Source organism: Cottoperca gobio, chromosome 5 (assembly GCF_900634415.1).
Source record: "Cottoperca gobio chromosome 5, fCotGob3.1, whole genome shotgun sequence".
In the NCBI taxonomy this organism is placed as follows: domain Eukaryota; kingdom Metazoa; phylum Chordata; class Actinopteri; order Perciformes; family Bovichtidae; genus Cottoperca; species Cottoperca gobio.
In genome coordinates, this window is record NC_041359.1 from 3,239,034 (window position 1) to 3,264,742 (window position 25,709).

The 25,709-nt window shown below is 43.0% G+C and overlaps 1 protein-coding gene across 5 annotated transcripts in view; it reads right to left on the reverse strand.

The window, feature by feature from the left end:
* Positions 1-25,709, reverse strand: part of epha8 (eph receptor A8) — a 112,490-nt gene that overhangs the window by 63,760 nt on the left and 23,021 nt on the right. For all 5 annotated transcript variants that reach the window (XR_003832356.1, XM_029432833.1, XM_029432832.1 and 2 more), the window contains exon 2: positions 22,707-22,771. Coding sequence is in view for 4 of the 5 variants with exons in the window: in XM_029432833.1 (XP_029288693.1) it covers positions 22,707-22,771 (65 nt within the window). In the remaining variant the exon portion in view is untranslated. The remainder of the gene's footprint in view (positions 1-22,706; positions 22,772-25,709) is intronic.

Consider the following 25,709-nt stretch of genomic DNA (forward strand, 5'->3'; position numbering starts at 1 on the left):
AAAAGTTGGTTAAGCTAACTGTACAAACTAGTTTTCAGGTGAGTGATAATATTCCTCAACTGTGTCTGACAAGTTTAATATTTGTTCAACTCTGGGTGAAGTTCATCAACTACTGTTCTCAAACATAACACACTTTATTCATTCATTCATTAAATTTCCCAACATGGTTGTTTCTGATGTATCTTCTATTTCTGTACAGTCTTACATTTTTAAATGAAAAATAGCTAATTCTATAGTGTTTTCCACCTTTTCAACACACAACACCTATTAACACTTAACTTTGGCTAAATACAAAACAAGGCCATAACGTTACCAGGTGATAATGTGAAGACAATTTATTTTCTATTATAAACTATACATTTTAATCATGATTTTTGTGTGTAACTAGAAATGTTTCAAAGAGATTTCTATATTGACTCAACAACATCCCCGAGTCCAACCTCAGGGAAGTTGTTGAGTCAATTTAAATCAACATTGCTAAAATCAACAGGACAATAATAAGAAAATATTTTTTCAATATAATATACTTAAGCAATAGCTCACTTCAGAGACCGTGATATATGCTCATTATATCACAGTTAAGGGGGTTGTACCACGGCCCTTAACTGTGATATAATGAGCATATACCACGGCCTGTCGTTTTATAAAATGGTTACCAAGTGTGGCAATATGAAAGAAAAATACACCCTCCAATTTAAATAGTTTTTATTATTAAATAATGATGTTCAAAATAAAACAGTCCCGCCGTTGCCTACAAAACATAGTTCGAGGTGGTTGCTATGCAACACCACTAACACCCTGCTCTTCACGTAGCTCTGCATGTCGTCTTTTAGGGGCTTTCTTCTCTGGAGATAGGCACTGATCGATCCACTCCTCCGAGTAAAGCTATGTAAATTTGTTTCCCTTTAACAACCGAATGTTGTCGGCGATTGCAAGCACAATTTTGGATTACCAAATTGTTATGTCATTATGTCATAGTTTGCGCAATCGGAAAGATTTATTCAACGGTTTCTGAAAGCTGAGACTCTGCGCTTTACACAGCATATATCGATCATTACGGTACTTCATTTACGGCCCTCCCGGAAGCCCGCGAAACAGCGCCTTTGTTCTGAGCGAATACACACACAGCGGATTTAATTCAAATGGAGGCAAGACGGTATGTAAATCACACTTGTATTGCGTGGTGACTTGTTTAGAACAGTGTACCAAGTCTGTAAGGTTGTACTGGGTGTGCCACCCTCCGAATTTTTTTTTTTGTAAAAAGATGTGGAGGGGGGACCCGAGGCAGTATTTACCAGGGGCCCCACTAAGAACAGCCCTGAGTGTTAATGTAAAGTGGCCTGGTGCGGGAAAGAGAATGGTACGAGACAAAACAATATTGAGAAAGAATTCTCTCCGTGGGTGTAAAAGAACAAGACTCCCTCGTACCAAACTAATGACTTCCTCTTCCTCTTACAGGGTATGGTGTGCATCAGATCATCATAGACACAATAAATATCAACTTTTAACAATATACTGCATTGACTATTTTGTCTTCGTGAAAATAACCAATTTGTATGCGTGTATAAATGAAGACGTGCGTGTGTGTTTAACCCCGGAGTAACCCATGATTGTCCTGGGCTGCCGATCCATGTGAGAATAGCGGAGTAATTGACGGGGAAAGTGTCAACCCCGGGCGGCGCCCAGCTGAACTCGGCCTCGGATAAGACAACTGGGATTTGCATGGAAGCCCTCCAGCTCCTCTCCTCAGCCCCGACTCACCCTGCTCCCCCTTTGCCCCCAACACACACTCCCCAAGGCGCCACCAGCCAAAAACCACTGGGATAATTAAGATGTAGGAAGACTTACCCATCTCACCCTGCCCTCCCTTCCTCATCCTCTCATCTTTATCAGCTAAATTGAAACCGTCCTTGACCTTGTGAAGACCCCGGCTAATTAGTGGGGTTTATAACCTCTCTATCGGCCTCATTATTTCCGTCTTGACATCGCTGTGCTAAAGACCTCCCTTTTCCTTTTTCTTTTTTTTTGTGGAAAATCTTGAATTTTTCTTCCTTGTAATTTTTTCTAGGAGTTAAAAATCACAGCAGCTGAAGGCAGATTGTCAGGAGGCTGGGAGCAGGCAGGAGGAGAGATTGGTTGCTGTTTAGGTCTTGTAATAATGGAAATATTTTCTGCTCATCCTCAGCAGATGCCAGGTATGTGAAGAAGACGAAGAAGAAGAAGAAGAGAAGAAGAGAAGAAGAAGAAGAAGAAGAAGAAGGAAGGTTAGAAGATTCAGTTTTTATCTTGTAAGAGCCCGATACGAGCGGAAGAGAGAGAAGGAGAGAACAGAGAGGTAGAGAAAAGAGAGAGAGAGAGAGAGAGAGAGAGAGAGAGAGAGAGAGTAAAGAACAACAGACAGCGAGAGGGAGGGAGAGAGAGAGAGGGAGAGAGGGAGAGAGTAAAGAACAACAGACAGAGAGAGGGAGGCGAGAGAGAGAGGGAGAGAGTAAAGAACAACAGACAGAGAGAGAGAGAGAGAGAGAGAGAGAGAGAGAGGAGAGGGAGACAGCGAAAGGGAGGGAGAGAGAGAGAGAGGAGAGAGACAGACAGACAGAGGGAGACAGAGAGAGAGAGAGAGAGAGAGGGAGAGAGTAAAGAACAACAGACAGAGAGAGAGAGAGAGAGAGAGGAGAGAGAGAGAGAGAGAGAGAGAGAGAGAGAGAGAGAGAGAGAGAGAGAGAGACAGAGAGAGACAGAGAGAGGGAGAGAGAGAGAGTAAAGAACAACAGACGGAGAGAGAGAGAGAGAGAGAGTGCAAGAGTAAAGAGCAACAGACAGACAGACAGAGACAGAGAGAGAGAGAGAGAGAGAGAGAGAGAGAGGAGAGAGAGAGAGAGAGAGAGAGAGAGAGAGAGAGAGAGAGAGAGAGAGAAATTAATTGGCTGTCAACTCATTGGATCTCATCAGGTGTAATTAAACGTGGCAGGCAGAAAAAGTGTTTCCTCACACACATTAACATAACACACAATATAAATGTACTGCATGTACACACAAGTATATGAATATAAAATGTCTATCAACACTGAATGTTTCAATCATCTCCAAACTAAATTCAGATACTAAAAGTTGTTTAAGCTAAACTGTACAAACTAGTTTCAGGTGAGTGATAATATTCCTCAACTGTGTCTGACAAGTTTAATATTTGTTCAACTCTGGGTGAAGTTCATCAAACTACTGTTCTCAAACATAACACACTTTATTCATTCATTCATTAAATTTCCCAACATGGTTGTTTCTGATGTATCTTCTATTTCTGTACAGTCTTACATTTTTAAATGAAAAATAGCTAATTCTATAGTGTTTCCACCTTTTCAACACACAACACCTATTAACACTTAACTTTGGCTAAATACAAAAACAAGGCCATAACGTTACCAGGTGATAATGTGAAGACAATTTATTTTCTATTATAAAACTATACATTTTAATCATGATTTTTGTGTGTAAATAGAAATGTTTCAAAGAGATTTCTATATTGACTCAACAACATCCCCGAGTCCAACCTCAGGGAAGTTGTTGAGTCAATTTAAATCAACATTGCTAAAATCAACATGACAATAATAAGAAAATATTTTTTCAATATAATATACTTAAGCAATAGCTCACTTCAGACCGTGATATATGCTCATTATATCACAGTTAAGGGGGTTGTACCACGGCCCTTAACTGTGATATAATGAGCATATACCACGGCCTGTCGTTTTATAAAATGGTTACCAAGTGTGGCAATATGAAAGAAAAATACACACTCCAATTTAAATAGTTTTTATTATTAAATAATGATGTTCAAAATAAAACAGTCCCGCCGTTGCCTACAAAACATAGTTCGAGGTGGTTGCTATGCAACAACACTAACACCTGCTCTTCACGTAGCTCTGCATGTCGTCTTTTAGGGGCTTTCTTCTCTGGAGATAGGCACTGATCGATCCACTCCTCCAGAGTAAAGCTATGTAAATTTGTTTCCCTTTAACACCGAATGTGTCGGCGATTGCAAGCACAATTTTGGATTACCAAATTGTTATGTCATTATGTCATAGTTTGCGCAATCGGAAAGATTTCAACGGTTTCTGAAAGCTGAGACTCTGCGCTTTACAGCATATATCGATCATTACGGTAACTTCATTTACGGCCCTCCCGGAAGCCCGCGAAACAGCGCCTTTGTTCTGAGCGAATACACACACAGCGGATTTAATTCAAATGGAGGCAAGACGGTATGTAAATCAACACTTGTATTGCGTGGTGACTTGTTTAGAACAGTGTACCAAGTCTGTAAGGTTGTACTGGGTGTGGAATTGAACTTAATCAATTAACTAACGGACGTAATTTAACAGCTGTAGCTTTTTCTCAGACGCGGAGGGATACTGACTTGTTGTGAAAAGTAACTACAATTCTACCTGTGATATATGCTCATTATATCATGGCTGAGAACCAATCAGATTGCTTGATTTGACGTGTCCGTTTTATAAATCACGGTATAGCAACAAGAAATGTGTTCCACTGTTACACATTATGTGAGATCACACCTGTGTGGTCAATAATGAATGTGTGGTTGAGGTTAGGATATGAGCTCGGCCACGGGTAAAAGAAAACAATGCAGTGTGTTGGAAACAGGAAACAAACAGCTGTTTCCCGCGTAACAACGTCACCTGACTTCCTGCTTTGCTCCTGTCATAGTCACACTGCCGCTAGAGGGTTTCGTCACTTAAACGTTAACAAATGTTGCTTCATTGAAACGCCCAGTCTGAGGACATTATTGCGATACATTATCTTCATATTTAATCACTTATTCAAACACAATTGTACAGTCTTATATTGTATACAGTGGCTATTTTGTGACATTCTTGAAGGACATGCATACCTGCACAGGTGTTTGCACTTCACTGGCTGATTAATCCACTGCTCAGGTTGATCATTTAACGCAATCAAACCACATGCACCAATATGAATGATAAAGTTGTCCCGCCCTCCCAGAGAGTGAGGGACATGTCAATCAAACGCCCACACAGTCTCGAGCAGAGGTCTCATCAGGCACAATAAGTGTGTGGATGTACACAGGCTGGGTATTTACTATATCTTTATTACATACTTGTCAGTATAAATTGACAGAGGACAAAATAATTGTGGTGATAAGCTCAGTGTATCATCGTATTATATTTAAAGCTGTGATGTTGTGACTCATCTGTGCCTCAGTCCACTGAGTGCCCAGTGCGCCCCGGGTGAACTGATATTATGACTGATACCATCCCTCTCTTCATTACATAAAAAACAAACACAGATAAATTCAGCCTGGTGATAGCTTCTTCTCGTTTCTTGCTAATTGTGTTTTTGATCGGGAAGTTCTGGTGTCAAGCAGCTCAGCCTCTTCTGACTCTTTGTGGCAATTAATGCACGTCTGATCCCCGTTCCTCGATTTCTCTGATTCTCCACGCTCCCTGTCTCTCTTTAATCTCCATCTCTTTCGTTTTTATTCAGCCCATTTAGTGTTTCCACTTAGACAAAGAAGTTGCCATCTGAGTTGCCTGAAGATCAGAGAAGCTGTTGTTAAGCAGAATGAAAGTGTTTTTTGTTTTTTTATGCAGTCGCCTCTAAAGATTGCGTCTAGAGCTCGGGGTCTACTCTCACACGAGACCGAGACCGAGGCCCTGTAGCATGAAATCAATTTCAGTCAATTCATTAACATGTGATATGAAAGAGGGTGGACGCCAAAACAGATGAAAGGGAAAACAAAGAAATAAAGAGAGAAATCTGGTGTAAGAGATGAGCATGTGCTGCTGGTGTGAGGGACAATGGAAAGAGTTTTAACCCATTTAAGTGACCCTGATGTTACACTGTACGTATGGTTATTAAAATGACCTTCACTGTCCTTACTCGTCCCCTATTTGTCTCATCTTACAGAAGCCTCAAACTGACATCAATCATCAACCATTTACTAATAATGTTGAATATTGTCTATTTACAACAGACACATCCAATGTTGAAAACACTTGAATAACAAATCTGACCATGTACCTTTCAAACTGCCTGTGCATACTTCCACTGTATTGTAATGTTGACTGCATTTGTGAAAATATTCATTTAAAACCGTAATATTCAATCACGTGTGATTGACAGGGCCAGGGTGAAGATTTAAATCTATGTGGCAGCTGTTAACTTATGTGCAGAAAGTCTTCTTGCTAGAGGCTTTGAAATGTTTTAATATAGCGCAGTTGGTGATGCAACATGTTATGGAACTGGATCATTTGTTCTTAGATTTCTACATTAAAAAAGACTAATAAAAGAAAAACCCTGCAAGAAGCAATATATTTTTTTTAAATATTACATTTAGGGTGATGTATATGCATCCTACTGAAATGAAAATAGTTTTTGTGATGTAACTTTTTAAAAATGTATTAAATAAAATACAGGTATGTAACAAGTAAGAATAGTGCGCTAGAAACTGTGTTTAATAGTCCATGAAACCACTAAATGGTTTTTACAAGTTTACAGCGAACGACAAATGGACAGTCGCCCCAGTTCCGGAGTCACAGCTTCAACCTCCGCTCCGCTTCAGTGGCCTCGGGAACCTCAGAGTAACCCACCTTGTCCTGAGGAGCCGATGCAGCTTGGCGGTACTCGCCTGTCCCAGGCAGAATGGAACCGGAGGATGAGGGAGAGACGCTGCCTCTATTGTGGAGGTCCTAACCACTTTCGTTCCTCATGTCCCGAGCTTGCGGGAAAAGCCCAGCCCCGTCCAGGAGAGGGAGAACTGTGACGGGTGCGACTCTTACTCCCTCAGCCTCGACTTCGTGCCTGCAGCTCCCGGTCACCATCTCCTTGGAGAACCAACATCATCCTCTTCAGGCCCTCATTGACTCTGGCGCTGCAGGGAATTTCTTGGATCTCACCCTTGCCAGGGCCCTTCACCTGCCCATCTCCAGGCTGGACCATCCACTCTCAGTGACCGCCTTGGATGGTAGGCCCTTGGGACAAGGTACTGTGACTCATGTTTCCTCTCCTGTTGTCTTGTCTATTTTTGGCAATCATCACGAAAAGATTCAGTTTAATCTTATTCATTCTCCCGAGTTCCCTGTTGTGCTAGGGTTCCCCTGGTTATCTCACCACAGCCCTCACATCAATTGGTCTTCAAGAACTGTGGTTGAGGGGGGTCCCAATTGCAAGTCCTCCTGTCTCCTCACTAGAGCTGTGCCTCCAGCCCCTAAGCTTCCTAGCTCTCTCGAGTTGTCCCGAGTCCCCTCAGAGTACCACGACCTAGCTGAGGTATTTAGCAAGAGGAGGGCCACTTCCCTGCCCCCTCATAGGCCCTTTGACTGTGCCATTGATCTCCTTCCAGGCTCTTTCCCTACACGAGGTAGGATCTTCTCCCTGTCACCCGCCGAGACCCAAGCTATGGAGGATTATATCAAGGACTCCCTGACTGCTGGGATCATTAGCCCCTCGTCCTCCCCTGCTGGTGCCGAATTCTTTTTTGTTGGGAAGAAAGACGGCGGCCTCAGGCCATGCATAGATTACAGGGGGTTAAACAAGATCACGGTGAGGAACCGTTACCCCTTGCCTTTAATGACCACTGCTTTTGAACTCCTCCAAGGGGCAACCGTCTTCACCAAACTACCATTTGGTCCGGGTCAGGGAGGGTGACGAGTGGAAGACGGCGTTCAACACACCAACGGGCCACTACAAGTACTTAGTGATGCCGTTTGGCTTAACCAACGCCCCGGCAGTGTTCCAGGCACTCATCAACGAGGTATTGAGAGAGACGTTGAACCGTTTTGTCTTTGTTTATTTGGATGACATTTTGATTTTCTCCAAGTCCCTCCATGAACATGTCCATCATGTCAGAGTCGTCCTCCAGCGCCTGTTGGAAAGCCACCTCTTTGTCAAACCTGAGAAGTGTGAATTCCATGTCTCCGAGGTGTCCTTTTTGGGCTTCATCCTGTCCAAAGGGAGTCTCATCACGGACCCCAAGAAGACTCAAGTTATCCGGGATTGGCCCCAACCCTCTTCGGTCAAGGAGGTACAACGGTTCATTGGCTTTGCCAATTTTTATAGGACGTTTATCAGGAACTTCAGTGCTGTTGCCGCCCCCATGACCGATCTCACCAAGAAGAAATCTGGCCCCTTTAAGTGGTCTCCAGTGGCAGAGCGGGCCTTCCAGGATCTGAAGGTGAGATTTTCCTCCGCCCCCATCCTTACCTTACCCGACCTCTCCCTCCCCTTCATGGTTGAGGTGGACGCCTCGAATGTGGCAGTGGGGGCTGTGCTCTCCCAGCGTCCGGCTGATGGCAAACTCCGTCCGTGTGCCTTCTTCTCTGCTCGCCTTTCGCCTGCTGAGAGGAACTATGATGTTGGAGATCGTGAGCTCCTGGCTATCAAGATGGCCTTGGAGGAGTGGCGCCACTGGCTGGAGGGGGCCCAACACCCTTTTGTTGTTTGGACCGACCACAAAAACCTGGAGTACATTCAGAGGGCCAAACGTCTCAACCCCAGGCAGGCAAGATGGGCTTTTTTTTTTAATAGATTTGATTTTGTTTTGTCCTTCCGCCCCGGTTCGAAGAACCAGAAGCCTGATGCACTCTCTAGACTGTTTCACAGGTCAGATGGTGAGAGAGTTCCAGTACCCATCCTCCCGAGCTTGAGGATTGTGGCTCCTGTCCGATGGGGAGTCGAGTCACTGGTTCGCCAGGCCCAGAAGAGGGAGCCAGACCCCGGGAATGGACCCTCCAACCGGGTATTTGTCCCAACTGTGGTGCGATCCCAAGTTCTGCAGTGGGGGCACTCTTCACGCCTTACCAGCCACCCGGGAGCACGCAGGACTCTGGAGTTTGTTAAGAGGCGGTTCTGGTGGCCTGGCATGAATGCGGATGTGAGGTCCTTTGTTGCTGCTTGCTCTGTCTGTGCCCAGAGTAAGAGCGCCCGTACCCCGCCTCATGGTTTCCTTCACCTTCTACCCATCCCCAAGCGGCCCTGGTCCCACATCTCCTTGGACTTTGTTACAGGCCTTCCCCCCTCTCAGGGAAACAGTCATTTTGGTTATTGTCGACCGCTTTTCCAAGGCGTGTCGGGTCGTTCCCCTGCCCAAACTCCCTTCGGCACTAGAGACCGCCGAGGCTGTGTGCCAGAATGTCTTCAGGTTCTTTGGTCTCCCCCTGGATGTGGTCTCGGATCGTGGGCCCCAGTTTACCGCGCAGTTTTGGAGGGTCTTCTGCAAGCTGATTGGGGCTACGGTCAGTCTCTCCTCAGGGTTCCATCCTGAGTCCAATGGTCAGACTGAGAGGCTAAATCAGGACCTGGAAACCACCCTCCGATGCCTGGCCTCCTCCAATCCATCATCATGGAGCAGGTTTGTGATATGGGCTGAATATGCACATAATACCTTGTGTTCTTCTGCTACAGGTCTCAGTCCCTTCGAGTGCCAGTTTGGTTTTCAGCCTCCACTCTTCCCTGACCAAGAGACTGATGTGGGTGTTCCCTCGGCCCAGAGCTTTGTCCGACGGTGCAGGCGGGTCTGGCGCAAGGCCCGGTCTACCCTGCAGCGGTCCGCACGCCAGTACCAGCGCCATGCCAACCGCCGCCGCAGACCTACACCACCGCTACGTCCGGGGCAGAGGGTCTATCTGTCAACACGGGATCTTCCTCTACGGGTGGAGTCCCGCAAGCTGGCGCCACGGTTCGTGGGGCCCTTCAAGATCTTGACGAGGATCAACCCAGTGGCTTACCGTCTCCAACTTCCCCGGTCCATGCGGGTCAATCCCACCTTCCACGTCTCTCGCCTATGCCCTGTCGCCACAAGTCCTTTGGTCCCTCCAGCTAAACCCCCTCCGCCCCCCAGAATCGTTGATGGTGGCCCTGCTTATTCAATCCACCGCCTAATGGATTCTCGCCGGGTGGGGAGGGGCCTTCAATACCTGGTGGACTGGGAGGGCTATGGTCCTGAGGAGCGGTCCTGGGTCCCGTCTCGGCATGTTCTCGATCCGGGCCTCATTGAGGCCTTCCACCAGAGCCACCCTGATCGCCCGTGTTGGAACGTCAGGAGACGTTCATAGGGAGGGGGGTCCTGTCAGGATTTTTGGACTGCAGTTCCTCTTTGGACCATGTGGGGTCGCCACCGTTCATTTCTGTGTGTCATGTGCTTGTCTTGTTTCATTGGTTGAACCTGTTCCTTGTTTGCTAGCCTTTATAAGCTGCCTGTTTTCTTCTGTTCATTGTTGAGTCTTGAATTGTTGTCGGAGGCCAAGTTTGTGAGTTTTGATCCGTCTCTTGAAGTGTCTGTTTTTGTGCCCTTGTCTCGAGTTCCTTAGTTAACTGCATTTTTACTCTTTAGCTCTTGAGATCCTTTTGCTGCCTGCTTTTTGGATATCCTCTGTTGATCCTGTTTTTGCCCAGACTTTACCTGTTAGTTGTCTGGATGTATTTTGAGTTTTGTCCTGCCACCTGTTTGCTCTAAAAGTAAAGACTCCTTTTCTGACCCACTCCAAGCCTGTGTCTGTCTCTGCATCTGAGCCTATCACCCCTGGGTAGCACAGTGGTAGAGAGTCTGCCTGCGAGAGACCCGGGTTCGATTCCCAACAGACCCTGTCACTCTGCAGCATCACGCCTTTGTGCTGGGTCCGGCCAGAGGACTTCATCTACATCACACGCAGTGCTTTCTCTTGCTAAGCAACGGGGGAAAATGCCATTGCCTGTAGGAGGTTTACCCTGGTGTAGGGGTTCCGGTCACAGACCCTCCAGCGCCACGCAGAAAATATCTCCTCTATTGGGTTGAGGAATGGGCTGTATGGTGGAAGGCAAGCATTTATGAAGCGCTGGTTGATGTTGAACCATTCAGGTATGCGAACTGCACGGTGAAAGCTGACATTGTCCCAAACTACAACATAAATAGGAGACTCGGCCTGATGAGGAACCTGCTGCTCACGATCAATCAGAAAATCCCAAAGACCACCAGATATGTGAGAAGATGCTCAGTGTTGTAAGGCCCCAGGGTTGCATGATGGTGGAGAACCCCCCAATTACTTATGGCCGCACAAAGGGTGACATTGCCACCACACTGGCCAGGGACTTCCACAATGACCTGTTGGCCAATTATGTTCCTGCCTCTCCTTCTCCTCTTTGTCAGATTGAACCCTGCTTCATCTTCAAAAATGTATTCATGGGGCCTTTCCATAGAATCACATTCAAACAATCTCTAACTGTACCTGTGTTCTTCTCTTACGATGGTGGCCACAGAGAACCTACTCAAATGTGGTTGCACTCTTTGTCCTGCTTCCCTCATTGTAAAGCCATGAACAAGAACATGGTCTGTGACCGTTGCCCGGATTGCATCTGAAATTATGGTTCTGGTTCTTTCTCGACCTTGATATCTTCCTCTTGGCCCATCACCACTTACTTGTACTCTTCCTCCTCTGCCTCTCAAAATGTTTTCATCCATTGTCGGTATTCACATGTGCACTCTGAACTTGCTTATATAGTGTGTTAAATCGGTTGATCACATTATTAGAAACAAATGTGTACAGTTTTGAGTCGTTGTGTTTAAACGATGACCACTGTGTTTTAGTTGTGTTCAACTTTTGCTGCCTGTGTTTAGCATTTTGCATGTGCATCACAGTGTGAATTGTGTTTTATAGTAAAGGAGAATGTGTTTAGAGTTTTGCAAATAGTGTCTAACTACTTGAACTTGTTTAGGGTTTTGCTAAAATAGTGGTTGATTCGACAAATGGGTTTAGGCATCGGATGATTTGGTTCAGAGAATGGAGTTTAGTGTTTTAGCAATTGTAAAAAACTGTAATAGCACTCTCTTATGCTGATTTTGTCCTGCATTCAAGCGTGCAGAGGCTGCAGACAACACACATGTTTTAGGAGGAGAGGCGTCAAAGGAAAGACAAAGCCGAAGACTGGTGTCTTCTTTGAAAGATCTAATTTCAGATTAGTATGTTTGATGGAGGTTTCTTTAGAACTCATAGACAGAGAGAAAATGAGAGGTAGTGAGGGATAGAAAGAGAATGATGAAGATAGAGAGATTCTGTGGGGGGTGATGGTTGTGTAACACACTGTGTGTGTGCGTGTGTGTTTGTGTGCGTGTGTGTGTGTGCGTGTGTGTGTGTGTGTTTATTGGTGGCATTTCGAGGCTTAATGCTGAACTCTATGTGAAGTAACAGGTCTGCATATTAACTCAGTGAAATATCAGGCTCTGCCCAATACCTTTCTGCCTCTCGTATTATCAGCCACACAACCAGAACAGACTTAATAACTGTGTGTGTGTGTGTCTGTGTCTGTGTCTCTCTGTGTGTGTGTGTGTGTGTGTGTGTGTGTGTGTGTGTGTGTGTGTGTGTGTGTGTGTGTGTGTGTGTGTGTGTGTGTGTGTGTGTGTGTGTGTGTGTGTGTGTCTGTGGGCTCTTTGACAGCGATAACCTTTCTGGAATACAAGTGTTAATTGCACTGGTCTGGGATCAGTGGGGGAGATGGTGTAATTGCTATCTATTCTGAGATGCCGTTTTTACAGATCTGTGTGTGAGTGTGTGTGTGTGTGTGTGCGTGTTTGTGTCTGTATGGGGGGGTGGGAAGTATCCTCTTTGGCAGCGTTTACAACAGACAGCAACATCCGTGTATGTTGGAATATGTTCACCTCTCCTGGCTTCCAGCACTGTCAGCTGGGAAAATTATGGGAATTAGATTTTATTTTTATTTTCCACAATAACCACCTGCTTCACCAGGGGGGATGATGGCTCATTAGACTGAATGTGAAAGGAAGGCTGCAGCCCACCACAACCCTACACAGTATAAGCGGGTATAGAACATAGCTGGATTGATCACTAACCACACCAGGTCGGGTAAAAAAACACATTTATATAAATTCACAGTGCAGGCCGGCAGTGGTAGAAAACAAAAATATGTTTTTACTTTTTGATGGATATCAGAAATGAAAACGATTGTGCAGTACATCTAAATCAGCTAATAATATCAAGCATAATCAGATTAGTGTTTTCATGAAAGCCGGCCACTGACGCGTGATGTATCGCCATCCACCGGCATCGAGCGCAGACAGTGAAAGAGACTTTTCAAGATTCAAGAATGGAGCTTAAACCACGATAAAAAGAAAGCACTTCGAAGTGAGAGACTGTGCGGCAGCTGTGTGTTTAATCCACTGAATTTACGTATAGTTACGGGTCAGGTTCGGTTTTGACTTGCAGATAATTGCGGGTAATGAGTCGGTTCCTGTTATGTGCTTGGCAGGTGAAGATGGGTGCGGGTTTGCAAAACTGGACCCGTGCAGGACTTTTATTCCTAATATAACCACCAATGTTCAAACAAAGCTACATGTGAACCTACACGTACAGTAACTGGTGCAACAGCCCACAGGACTAAGCCTCCAAGAAGCTACAAGAGAGGAAGACGACTTCACACTTGAGGCCCATTTCAGATGATTTCATTCCAAGCAGATAATCCCTGCTGTGCCTGTTAAAGCCAACAGCAGAGTAGAGCTGTCTGTCAAACCTTGTCGACGGTAAGGAAGTCTGTCTGCCTCAAATCTCTCATTCAAACACCTGGGCAGTTTCTTCTCTGAGGACTGAAGCGCTGATCAGGAAATCCAAACAAGGATCATTCTGGCTTCAGCTTCCTTTCAAGACGGCCTATCTCCCTCTAGTAACCTGCCTGCGTACACACAAACTCCTCTGCTGGTCTTACAGACGCCACATCAAGCCCCTCCGGTGATCCACATCTCTGCCTTCACCTGGGGTGTTTATTAAGGGAGCAGCTGCAGAGGTGTACTAGAACCACCAGCAGCCAGCAGCAGCTGTGTTGTGTCGGCCATGCTGCCGTCTCATGGGAGTTTATACGGTCAATTACTCCACAGCGGACGGTCAACAGGGGAGCAACAGAAGTTCAAGGACTAGCTGAAGGTGTGTTAAAGAAGTGTTTAATCAGACCTGGACGATGGGGCTGCTGATAGCAGCTGAGAGGCACCCAAATAATTCAAAAAAGTTTTACAGAACTAAATTCAACATAATGTCCTCAAATAAATAGGAAATATAAGCTTTTTAGGTTTAAGAATTCACAAATAATGACTTTAAATTATTATGGTTATTATTATGATTAATAATTATAACCATAATAATCATTTAATGAGATGTTTACAGTCATCAAACTTCAAACAAATTAACAGTTTAAAAATGAAATAAAAAACAAATCTAAAATAAATATATAAATATAAAGTTATGTCAAAGACAATGTTCTGAATGTATGGCGGCACCTCAGTGTCTCTTGGCTGTTAACTGTTGTGTGCATTTTCTCTTTCACCTCCAAAAATTGCATCCTCTCCACTTAATAAAATACAAACTTTATGAATCAGTGTTGATGTTCAGTGTTCTTTTCACTCTTGCTGGATAAAGTCAAAGTAGAGTGAAAACATCCACTCAGAGAAAACAGCTGGACCCTCTCATGTATCATGTAAACTGACAAGATAATGAATACAATAAAAAAAAATTAGATGTGAGATGTGACCAGAGCCAGATTAAGGTGGTTAGAGACCCATAGCTTACTTTTGTAGCCCCCCCCCCCCCCCCCCCCCCCTACCATTTTATATTAGCAGAACAATAAAGAACTTCAGTCCTTCAGTGACATGTGTAACCTGCTGGTTACATGTGTGCACACTAAACACACACAGAGACACAACAGAAATGCACAAACACACACAACCTATCCTGTAATGTTAACACAGCGATTTGATAATACGGACACTTGATTCATATCAACATTAAGTACGGAACTTGGAAAAAAGGCCTTGTCATACTCTGCTCCTCAACCTGGAACACGCTTCAGCAGGAACTTAAGCTGTCCAGCTTGATACCCCTCGGAGATTTTAAACTCATAAAAAAAAATCTGGAGAAATCATCTGTCAGTGTTTGTTCTTACGATACCTAATTCTACGCACTTTGCACTTTCTATGATGATTTTATTTTAGGATGTTTTATTTGACTGTTGCCTCTGTGTTTAGTGTCCTGTCTGTCTGTAACGGTGTATGGTACTGTTACCATCTGATCAGGTCTCTCTTGAGAATGAGACGCTGTGTCTCAATGAGATTTTTTACCTGTATAAATAAAGGCAAAAGAAGTAAGGTGCTGTGGTGATACGTCAAACACAAACATCTTCTGGGACAAAATGTGTTTCCGTCAAAACGTAATTGACAACGCAGTTTAGTTGTACAGAAACGTAACTTTTACGAGACCAGGCTGCCTCTGTGGTCTGAATGAAAACTAAAGGTTATTTTCCCCTAACTATTATAGTCCCAGCCTGCTCCACTCACCACTGATGTTGATGGGAATCTGGGGCCCCTGCACACATTGGCCCCCCATAGGCTGCAGTCTATTGGTCAGCTTGAGCGCTAATCTGCTTTGAGTTCTGATTGTCAATACATTTGACAGAAATCTGCTACTTTGAAGACTTATTAAGATGGAAATATAGGAACTGGAAGAACTTTCAACAGAAATTCCTAAGTGGTGAAAAACCCCAAACCTATACTGCTGTTCTACACTGAAGCACACCTGCACGTCCTGGTGTGGTCTTTTCAGCCATCCGATAAAACTCATCTTCATGTACCAGCATTGGAAGGCACTGTCAGAAAGAGAAGCTAGTAATATGCAAATAAACGTGTGTGTGTGTGTGTGTGTGTGTGTGTGTGTGTGTGTGCGTGTGAGAGAGTGTGTGTGAGTTACAGAGGAAGAGAAAGTAACAGGGAGCTTGAGAAATAGTTAGTAATGGCAACAGACTGTGGGCTTTTGACACTTCAGCTCATCACTTGCTCATCCACATCATGGCTCTCCCAGGTTAATCATCACACAGACACACACACACACACAACCTGTACTGCCAGCTATATCGATCGAGGGGTGGCCGGTGGATGAACCTGTCATGGCCCACATAGATCGGACTGGAGGATAATGAAGTCTTCCTGCCCTATCTGACAAGCTCCAAGAGAAAGTAAGATGCAGTGAGTGTGAGTGTGTGTGTGTGTGTGTTTGTGTGTGTCTGTGTGTAAGTGTCTGTGTGTGTGTGTGTGAGAGAGAGTGAAAAACAGAGAAAGATGCTCCTGGGACAGCCCACGGGCATCCTAACCATTGCCTGAATAAATTGGATGGAAAGAAGCCTCTTGAGTCGAAGACGTGATCTGTCATGATGTCATCTAAACGAGACTCTCGTGAAGTGAGAGGTCAGGGTGCTAATAAAGACATAACCCACACACACAAGCACACGCACACACTCACACGTACACACACAAATCTTCAGCTATTTTCCTGGAAATATTTTAATCCCGCTGTTACATCGCTAAAAATAAATCTGCTTCCTTCTCTCTCTCCATCCTTTTCCTTCCATCCCTCCATCTCTCTTTGAGTACAAGCTTTGGTGATGTCTCTGTCCCTTTCTTTCTCTCTCAGTTCTGTGTTGCTCAGTGACTGCGCTGATTGTCAAGTAAAAAGACTGTTGTTATTCTATATTATTCTTATTGTCTACAAGACCAACACTGTGTTAGTCCCTTGCAATACATCTCTATCTCTGCCTCTGGCTCTCAGCCCCGTCATACAGTAACATACAGTATATAGTTTCATCTTTAGAAAAGTCTAAACCATTTTCTTAAAACATCTGTTGGTTAGCAAACACCACTTAAATAAGAGGAAATCATGTTTCTTTCTCATTTTTTAGAGTTATTTTCAGCTGTGGATTAATGCACTTTTGATGTTCTGTTGAGTATTCAGGCAGCAGGACACACGTTTGATATAAAACAGCCTTGTAAACTTGTTATGGCAGACACAACACATTACCATTCATTCAATGCCATTACACATGGTCATTTGACCAATTCTTGATATCCATATATAGATAAGTGCAGGTTTAAAGATATTATACAGTCAGCCTAAATGCAAAGAGAATTAATCTGCCAAGAAGTACAATGAAAAAAATAATCAGTAGTCTGAGCTGCAGAGAGGAAATGTCCGTCCCCGAGCCCTGTCCCTCTGTCTGACAATGACTTCACATTCAGGAAACTGTACGCTGACAATTTTAATCCATCTTCCTCCAGCGTGGACTTGACACTTATTCCTCTTGTATTCCCTGTGGGCAACCTCTCTATCTATTTCTCCTTCTCTCTCCCTCTCACCTTTGCCTTACTCGCTCACTCACAGTGACATGTGAGTCCCCTCCTGAACAACATTTCAATTTCAAAATAACATTAGTGGACCTGCAGGATAACAGCATAGCCAGGTTTAATGTATTTGTTATGTAACAATAGATTTTGCATATTGCAGAATCCAAACTTCTCCCTAGCTTTCTGAATCAAACAAAGTGTGACCGCACACACACAAGTCACTCTCAGCACCAAACGATAACAGCATTGTGTGACATAATCGTCGGGCAACATAAATCTTTCCACTGCAGCTGCATTTTCTCGACCTAAGACCATCAAAGAAGTGCTGCTGCTCTCTTCTCTGGGTACACTGATGCTGCTAACATGGCACATTCATAACGCTGTAAACTGTTGGGATGGCAAAAAATGACCTTATATGTGTACAGTATGTGTGAATGTGTTTGTGTAGCTGTGTAAGGGTGAGAGTGTAAAAGAGTTTGAAACTGTCAAAACATCCATTTATCAAAGAACCCATGAGGTCTCAGCACAGATTCTCTTTCTCGTTCTCACACACATACACACACAAATACACCGTCTGAGGCACCTTTCATATCATTCACATTGTAGATAGTAAATACATGTAAAGAAAAGGTTCAGATGTTTTTAGGTCTAACTTATATCAATACTCACATGCCATATGTATGTTAAAACACTTCTGCGTTGCCACCCACTTTGAATGTTATCATCCAATTAAATGGCCGTTAGCAGGTGTTGTCAGGAGCATAGATTTGAGGTGATATTCCTCTACTACCTACTAGTTGACTCAGTAGGGAGTTACCATCTATTGGTAAACTGGATCACCACAGGGGGGATTTAATTGTTCAGCATCTACCTCTAGTGATGTAGTAATTATGACAGGAGCAAAGGAGGCATTCAATGTAGTATAAAGAGCGATAAAGTGTGCATAGGGAGAAAGTCGGGATGGATGGCCGGGCCAATAAACACAGGACTTTGACCCAGGAGGCGATGTCTGTGTCCTGTGTGAAACCAAAACTCAACACATTCATTTATTTTCAACTTACATATGTAACTTAAGTTAGCCTACATAACAGACCTGCCTATTTCAATTTAAACTATGATATTTAACTAAACTTAACCAAGTCGTTTTGCTGCCTAAACAACAAGTTGTTTTGTTTCCAATGTGACATCTGACGTATTATAATGGTAGTGATAACAACTGATTGGCTGTTTAATGGGTTGAAACATTTAAAATGGGTGCGGATGCTGTAATTATTCCTTCTTTCCATAAAGACCATCACGAGATTCTTTCCTTGTTCAGCCAAAACTGCACTTATCTTAATAATGGATCCGATGACTATGAATAAATAGTTTTACTTTAGTTACTAACCCCCAGAAAATTATCACCCAACTCCTCTCAGTTCTATGTCTTGTTTTAACGTCTTTTAGCTCATTATTTGTTTTTTCCTGCCAACAACTTTACTGGTTTCTCTCATCAACACTGTTTCCAGTGGAGAAGGCAGCTGTTTTCAGCAAAAATAAATCATTGGTAAACCTACTTTACATTACCTGCTCAGCACCACAGACAATCTTTAGACAAAGCTAAATGAGTCTAAATGTCTGCTAATGTTGCTTTGTGTCTGCTGTATGTGTTAAAGCTACGTTGGGTAATGTATTTAGAAAGCTTTATTTATGTTTGTTGATATTATCTAATCTTTACATCTTGACAGCAATCAATAAATCAAATGATGTGACAAAAAAAAGTTCTGTATCAGTAGCTGTTGCAGGACTGTTAGTAATATAGTGTCCAATCACTTCATTCAGCCCGATTGAAATGATTGGACAACCGACCTGCCTGTCTACCTGCGCGCACTCAGCCCGTGAACTCATTGCGCATTATCGGAGTCTTCCACAAGGTTGAATAATAAAAAAAATCAAACTTACCCTGGCTGGATTCCCCAATGTTACGTACACAAGCTTTAATAGGAAACTGTTTGGAAACACAATTCACCATAACGACTCTATCAGCTTTACATGGTGATGATATGTCAATATGGTGTAGATTGGTCCAAATAAATTAATATTACTTTAAAATGAGACTTTGAGCAGTCTGAGTTAGCTGTATGTAGAGGATGTCTTTGCCTAGTAGTGGTGTGTATGTCCCAGCAACATACCTACATGTCCGACACTGATCAGCAAGGAAGTGCTTTCAATGGAAACCGATGTGGTCACCTTGAAGTTGCCTATTGTTTTGTGGACTACTGTTTTGAAGCCTCGAGTTTGGCATTTGGCTGTTACCATTTTGTTTATTTGGAAGCAGAAGTGACACGAGAGGGTGGAGCCAAGAACAACACCACGCCCTGAAGCATACCCTGCTTAATCGTCTATTTTACTCTTAATTGGATCATAATTTACAAGATGAACATCATGCTGTGCTGATGGAGACTTGAAACTAGCTTGGAGACCAAAAACTCATTAGGAAAATGTTTACTGAGGTAATAAATCAAGTAGGGTCATTTTCTAAAAGACATCTATACAATCCGACTTCTATTTTGCCACCATAGGAGTCGCCCCCTGCGGGCCTTTAGAAAGACTGCCGGTTCATGCACTTCTGCATTGGCTTTGCCTTTCAGGCACTAAGGTTGCTTCTTGCTACACAGCCAGTATGGAGAGTATGTGAGTATTGTATTGAAATTGACTTTTCTGTTTTGCATACTCATATTAGGGGAGGCTGTGTCTCAGGAGGTAGAGTGGTTGTCCAGTGGTCGGTTGTTCGATCCCCGGCCCCTGAGGTCAGCATGCCGAAGTGTCCTTGTACAAGATACTAAACCCCAAATTGCTCCTGATGGCCAACGGTGTGTGAGTGTGTGTGTGAATGGTTATCCCTACTGACGAGCTGATGTGTACCTTGTATGGAGTCTCTGACTCTGTATGTGTGTGAATGGGTGAATGCTGACATGTGTTGTAAAGCGCTTTGAGCAAAGATTGAAAAAGCGTTATATAAATGCAGTCCATTTACTCATATCAAACATATCTTGGTAGTAGTTGTAAACAGTTATGCATCAGGTACTTTTGGGTTCTGGATCCTTGCTTTAAGATGAAGTATACAGTACAGTGGTGTATTTAGCATTGCAAACAAGGGGTTCAAACTATCCGACTTTGGTATTTTTCTGATTTTCAGTCAGTGTGGCAAACTGAAAGTAGAAGCCGACCCGCAGCAATAAAGTGCTGCTGCTGATCTGATAGCTTTGATGACGAATTATTTTGAAAGCATCATTAATCAAAACATCCCCACTATGTGTCTACAGTGGCACTAAATGCTCAGAGTAAATCAAACCTCCTACATGGAGGACAGCAGTTCCTTCAGCGTAGTGACTTACTCACACTGTACAAGCAGAGCTCTCTACAGACACTATGAACCCAGGTAGTGGCAGTCAAATGAAACACTGTCAGTGGTCACAATGTAAGCAATCTTAATTGTGAGTATGAGCAGTAATGTTTTGTTGCGAGGTGTTCATGGCAGACACTTGAAAACGCTGCTGATCTGAGACAGCTTGCAGACACTAGTCAGAGGTATTTGGGCAGCTGCTCGCATTTTCTCTCAAGCCCATATTTCACATAATCTTACATAAAACTGTTCTTTAATGTCTTACATAAAAGTGTTTTGTGCTTTGCAACTTCTTTACTCAATAAAATGTGTCTCCAAAACACCACTTAGAGAATATTTACAGAGCTTCAGTCACTGTTAATAATTCATAGTAACACTTTGCATGACTTTCAAAGTTATCATTTTAACATTTAATACAACTTATGATCTATGTTAATTCCTTTAAAGAGGTGGAATAGGATGCACTACACTGTGACATTAGAGAAGAGACATAACATGAATAATGAGATGTCATTTTTATGTTTAGAGCGAGAGAAGCAAAGAGGTAGTTTTTCCTGTGACCTAACCTTCTAAACTCTGTGACTGACTTTATTTAATGTGTCCTCCTAAACAAGCAGTGTTTGGTAAGCTGCTGTAAAAGTATAGCTTTGCAATCTACCAATTACTTCACACTGGAAGGAGTTGAACTATAGCAAAGCTGCTCTAGGGAGAATTTGTGTTTGCTTAACTAAAGCTACTTAGAAAACATAGTGCAAACTACTTTGAACTACTTTTTTTTACTGTATATCAATAGTGATTGGATGATTTGTGGGGGGAAAAGGTATGCTGTGGTTTTCAAAAGTTTGGGAACCACTGATGTAGAGAACAGTGATTTAACGCACAAGGGAGTGATTTTGGACACAGTGACCAATTAAGAACTCAGTAGTGACATGAATCTTCAGCCTCAAAGATAACAGTGTAGTCATTGTTTCCCCTGTAGACTTATATCCCTTCAGCATCACTTCCGTTCAAAAACTGTCTGATGAGAACAAAACATTTTACAGCTTGTTTCACCCACGTCAGCCCCTTGCCATTCAGAACAAGAGGCCTACCTTATGTAACCTGACCATAAAGCCACAAAGCTGAGCTCCGGCTCCACATCCATTCAATCAAGCATTTCATGCGCTCAGAGTGAAAATATGTCTCTCATCAAGTTAAGAGTGAGTATTTCTAGCATATTGAGCCAATCAAATGAGACACCACAGACTGAGTTTATGTGATCTAGATGTTATGACACAGGCCTGTCAGGAGATTCACTTCTCACGCTGATTTTTCATAGGAGACATTTTGCTCCACACTCGAATCCAATTCTACCAGCTCTTTTTCTCAGGACTTGAAAGACAATCTGTTCCTCCTGGCCTCCGTTCAATCACACCGCCTTCTGTTGTGTGGGCTGTAGGTGAGTTAAATGTTTCTACCACTTCACTGACAGTCGGGGGAGTCAGGGACACGGTGGCATCTCGCTGCTATAAAGATCACGGCTGGAGTCCTAATTCATCACCCCAGGCATCATCATGTGGCATTACAATATGCTAATGTAGCAACGCCGTGCCCTCGCTGTCACCTCTCTCTCTCGCTTTCATCTTTCTCCCTCTTCCCTCCACCTCCCTGTCCTCTTCCTCTCCTTGGGGGCTATAGGCTCCCCCTCCTGTGATTTGCACCTTACTGTCAATGTGGAGGGGGCTGAAAGTGATGTCGGAGCTGATGTTGGAATTAGGTGAGTGTTGTGTGTCGTTGTCTGGCTGCAACGGAGGAACGCGTAATTAGCCTGTGTTGTCAGCGTTACAGCCGGATCCCATTAAATAAAGGTGGAAAATCATCGCCTCTCGTGCCTTCAGATGAGATACAAATAGGACTACATTTGCAACAGGTGTCAATTTGTGGTGGACATTTGTGCAGTTGGGTTTTCACAGAGATACGCTACAAAAAGAATTACCCAGCCAACATGTTGAGCCGACTAGACGTTGATTTGAGGTATTCCACATATGAAGTCTTCATCATTTTGGCATCAGGAGTTTGATTTGTTTAAAAGAGTAGTCGAAGCCTAAAACATAATTTTTTTCTGTTCTGATTCTCTGATAAATCCGTCTGTTGATATTTTGTTCTTACCCCATGTGATGGATACGTTAGCCAGCCCCAGTCTCCTGTGATCGTCGTTGTGTCCAGTAGGCTCACTGTAGAGAAAGAACAAAACAACAGCAGAGAAGTTAAGTGATGAACTTTAAATGATTGTTTTTACCATCCTCCCCCATCCATCCTGTCCTTCATCGTCATCCTCTGTGTGCACTGGCACCCGACAGAGTCGCACATACACGTACACCTGTCTGACAGGTGTGACTGATGAGGCGAGACGGTCATCACGGCAATTCTGAGCCGGGTGTCACCTTGACCTGGTCACCCTCTGAGCCCTTGGAGCTGAGACCTCAGCGGTCCAGGCCCAGAATAGAACAGGAAACAAAACATTTACTGTTAAATGTGCAGCGAGAAACAGTACAGTGTGGCTGACTGGCTGGAAGTCATCATAACACATCCAATAAACTGTTGATTTAAATCAGAATGCAACTGTGCAATCAGAAGGCACTGCTTTGTTAAACTAATGTTCTCCTACTGTAAAGTTATTAACAACAGCTCAACATATAGACATTTCAATTCATTTCAAGTCAGGTACAAACGAAAATATAGTGCAGAACAGCGTGTGTGTGAAAGCAACACCATCTATAATTCCAGACAGTCAACAAGGAATTAAAAAAGACAAGTAAGACAAGCAAACAGAGGGTATAAATTACCTAAATATTATCAACATGCCAAAAATTCCAATTCATTATTTTTTAAAATAATAAATACTGAAACATTGCCTAAACAATTTTAAGTGTTGATCAATTTAACATTAAATGTTGGTGACATTTTTACTAATATTCACTTTGAATTATTATGACTGTATTAATAAAATGTATCGATCACCACCATTTTTATTGCCGATTTGTTTTTCTTAAAAACTACAAATTAAGTCCAAGATGGCTAACAGTTGCACTAATTATTAGTTTTATTAGACTGAGCTTATTATTGAACATAAAGTGACCACTGGAATGTTGGTGCAGTCCATATTCATTCTTCTTTCAACTTTGCAAGCTGACTATTGACTGTACTTTGCTCGTGTGCCTGTTCGTGTGACAGCTCAGCATCTGACTGGTCTCTGAACTATAGACTGTATATATAAAGTGGACATAGTCCCTGTGACGTCACCCATTGTTTTGTGGACTAACGTTTTTAAGCCTTGAGTTTGACATGTTGGTCGTCGCCATATTGTTTTTTTGGAACCAGAAGTGACACAAGAAGGTGGAGCTAAGTACAACTGAATGCTAAACAAGACCTTTTTCAGGCAACTGAAATGTTACAATTAACATTAAACGTTCATGAACTGAAAACACACTGTGAACGAACCAAAGATTCTGGAAAAACAAAATATACAATGCCATTATAGCGACCTGTAATTTACAAGGTAGCCACGTGGCTTATCACCTACTTTACTCTAAATGGGACAATAATTTACGAAATGAACATCATGCTGTATTGAAGGAGACTTGAAACTAACGATTGAGACCATACACTCATTTGGAAAATGTTTACTCAGGTAGTAAATCAAATGAGAAATAGGGTCATTTTCTCATAGACTTCTATATTTGACTTCTTTTGCAATTGATGAATTCTCCCTCTGCTGGCTATTAGAGAGAATGCAGGTTTAAGGCACTTCTGCCTTGGCTTCACTTTTCAGACCCTGGAGTTTAGCCCTTGCTCAGAACCTTTCTCCTCAACTCTCTCCTTTTTCTTGTCTTCATAAAGTCCCAGAATAAGCGCCAATTTCTTTCACTTGAATTGAAACATGTTCACCTCATGTAGATGCCTTTTCATCTATATTTGCGTCGCTAGAACCAATTTGCATCTGTTTGCGCCCCTCACACCATTCCATTGACTTTGTATGCAATCCTACTGCTTCTAAAATTCACTTCACGTTCTGTCGGAGCCCACCTTTGAATCTGAGTGGCAGGATATTGCAAGAAAGACGGCTGAACAGATGAAGAAAAAGTGGATGGAGAACTGAATCAACCTCTAATTCTACCCACTGGCAGAGTCCATATAATCTGTGTGTGTGTGTGTGTGTGTGTGTGTGTGTGTGTGTGTGTGTGTGTGTGTGTGTGTGTGTCTTCCCTCCAACACTTCCAGCTAATATGATCTCTGCCCCAGGGCGTCTTGTCAAGCAGCCAAGTGATGTTCCTCACATTAGAATGAGTTTAACAAAATCCTTCACACTTAGCTCTCCGTCTCTCATCCTTCATCTTTCTGTCTGACACTTGCACTCTTTTTGTCTCTCCTGCATGTTAAATCTACAATGTGCAACGTGTTGCCTTGAAGCAGGAAGTGAACTGCAATGCATGTCCTCCTCCTCCTCAGCTGGCCAAGTTCATGTCCGTATACTTTTTACTCATACTGATGAGTTTTCAGATACATTATCTTCCAACATTCTGTTGTTACTTAGAACATGTTGCAAACTGAAAGTTCAAGAATCTTTGACATTAGATTCTTGTAGATGTTTTGTAGCTCACTGGCAAAAAGATAGTGATGAAATGTTTCCTTCTTTTTTATTTTGTTTTTAAATAGCTAATTAAATCATAACTGAAACGATAAAGAAAACAGCACCTACACAGTTTGACTGACAAGTGACTTCTGACTTTTCGGTTAACTGTATGATTCTTTTACAGTTGCATTAATACATTTTGGCCACAGAACAGGCTCTTTCTCGCCATCTGAAGAAGTCCAATATCCACTCTTCTTTTAGTTCTGTTTTGACTCCTGAGAAAATGATGTGATTTCTTAGCTGCTAAAGTATCCACTGTTTAAGTTAGCTGGTTACTAGCTGTGTCTGCTGTTTGCTGCTGTGTTTATCAGAGCTTCTAAAACAGTGAGATTAAACCGTAGAGTAAATATGTCATAAAACCAAAACAATGAAACAAAAAGCTAAAAAAGAATCTACAACTTCTGTGAGGTTGTACTTCGTCACGGCTAATGTACAAATGCTAAAGTGCTCACAAGACAAAGTTAACACGTTGATGTTTA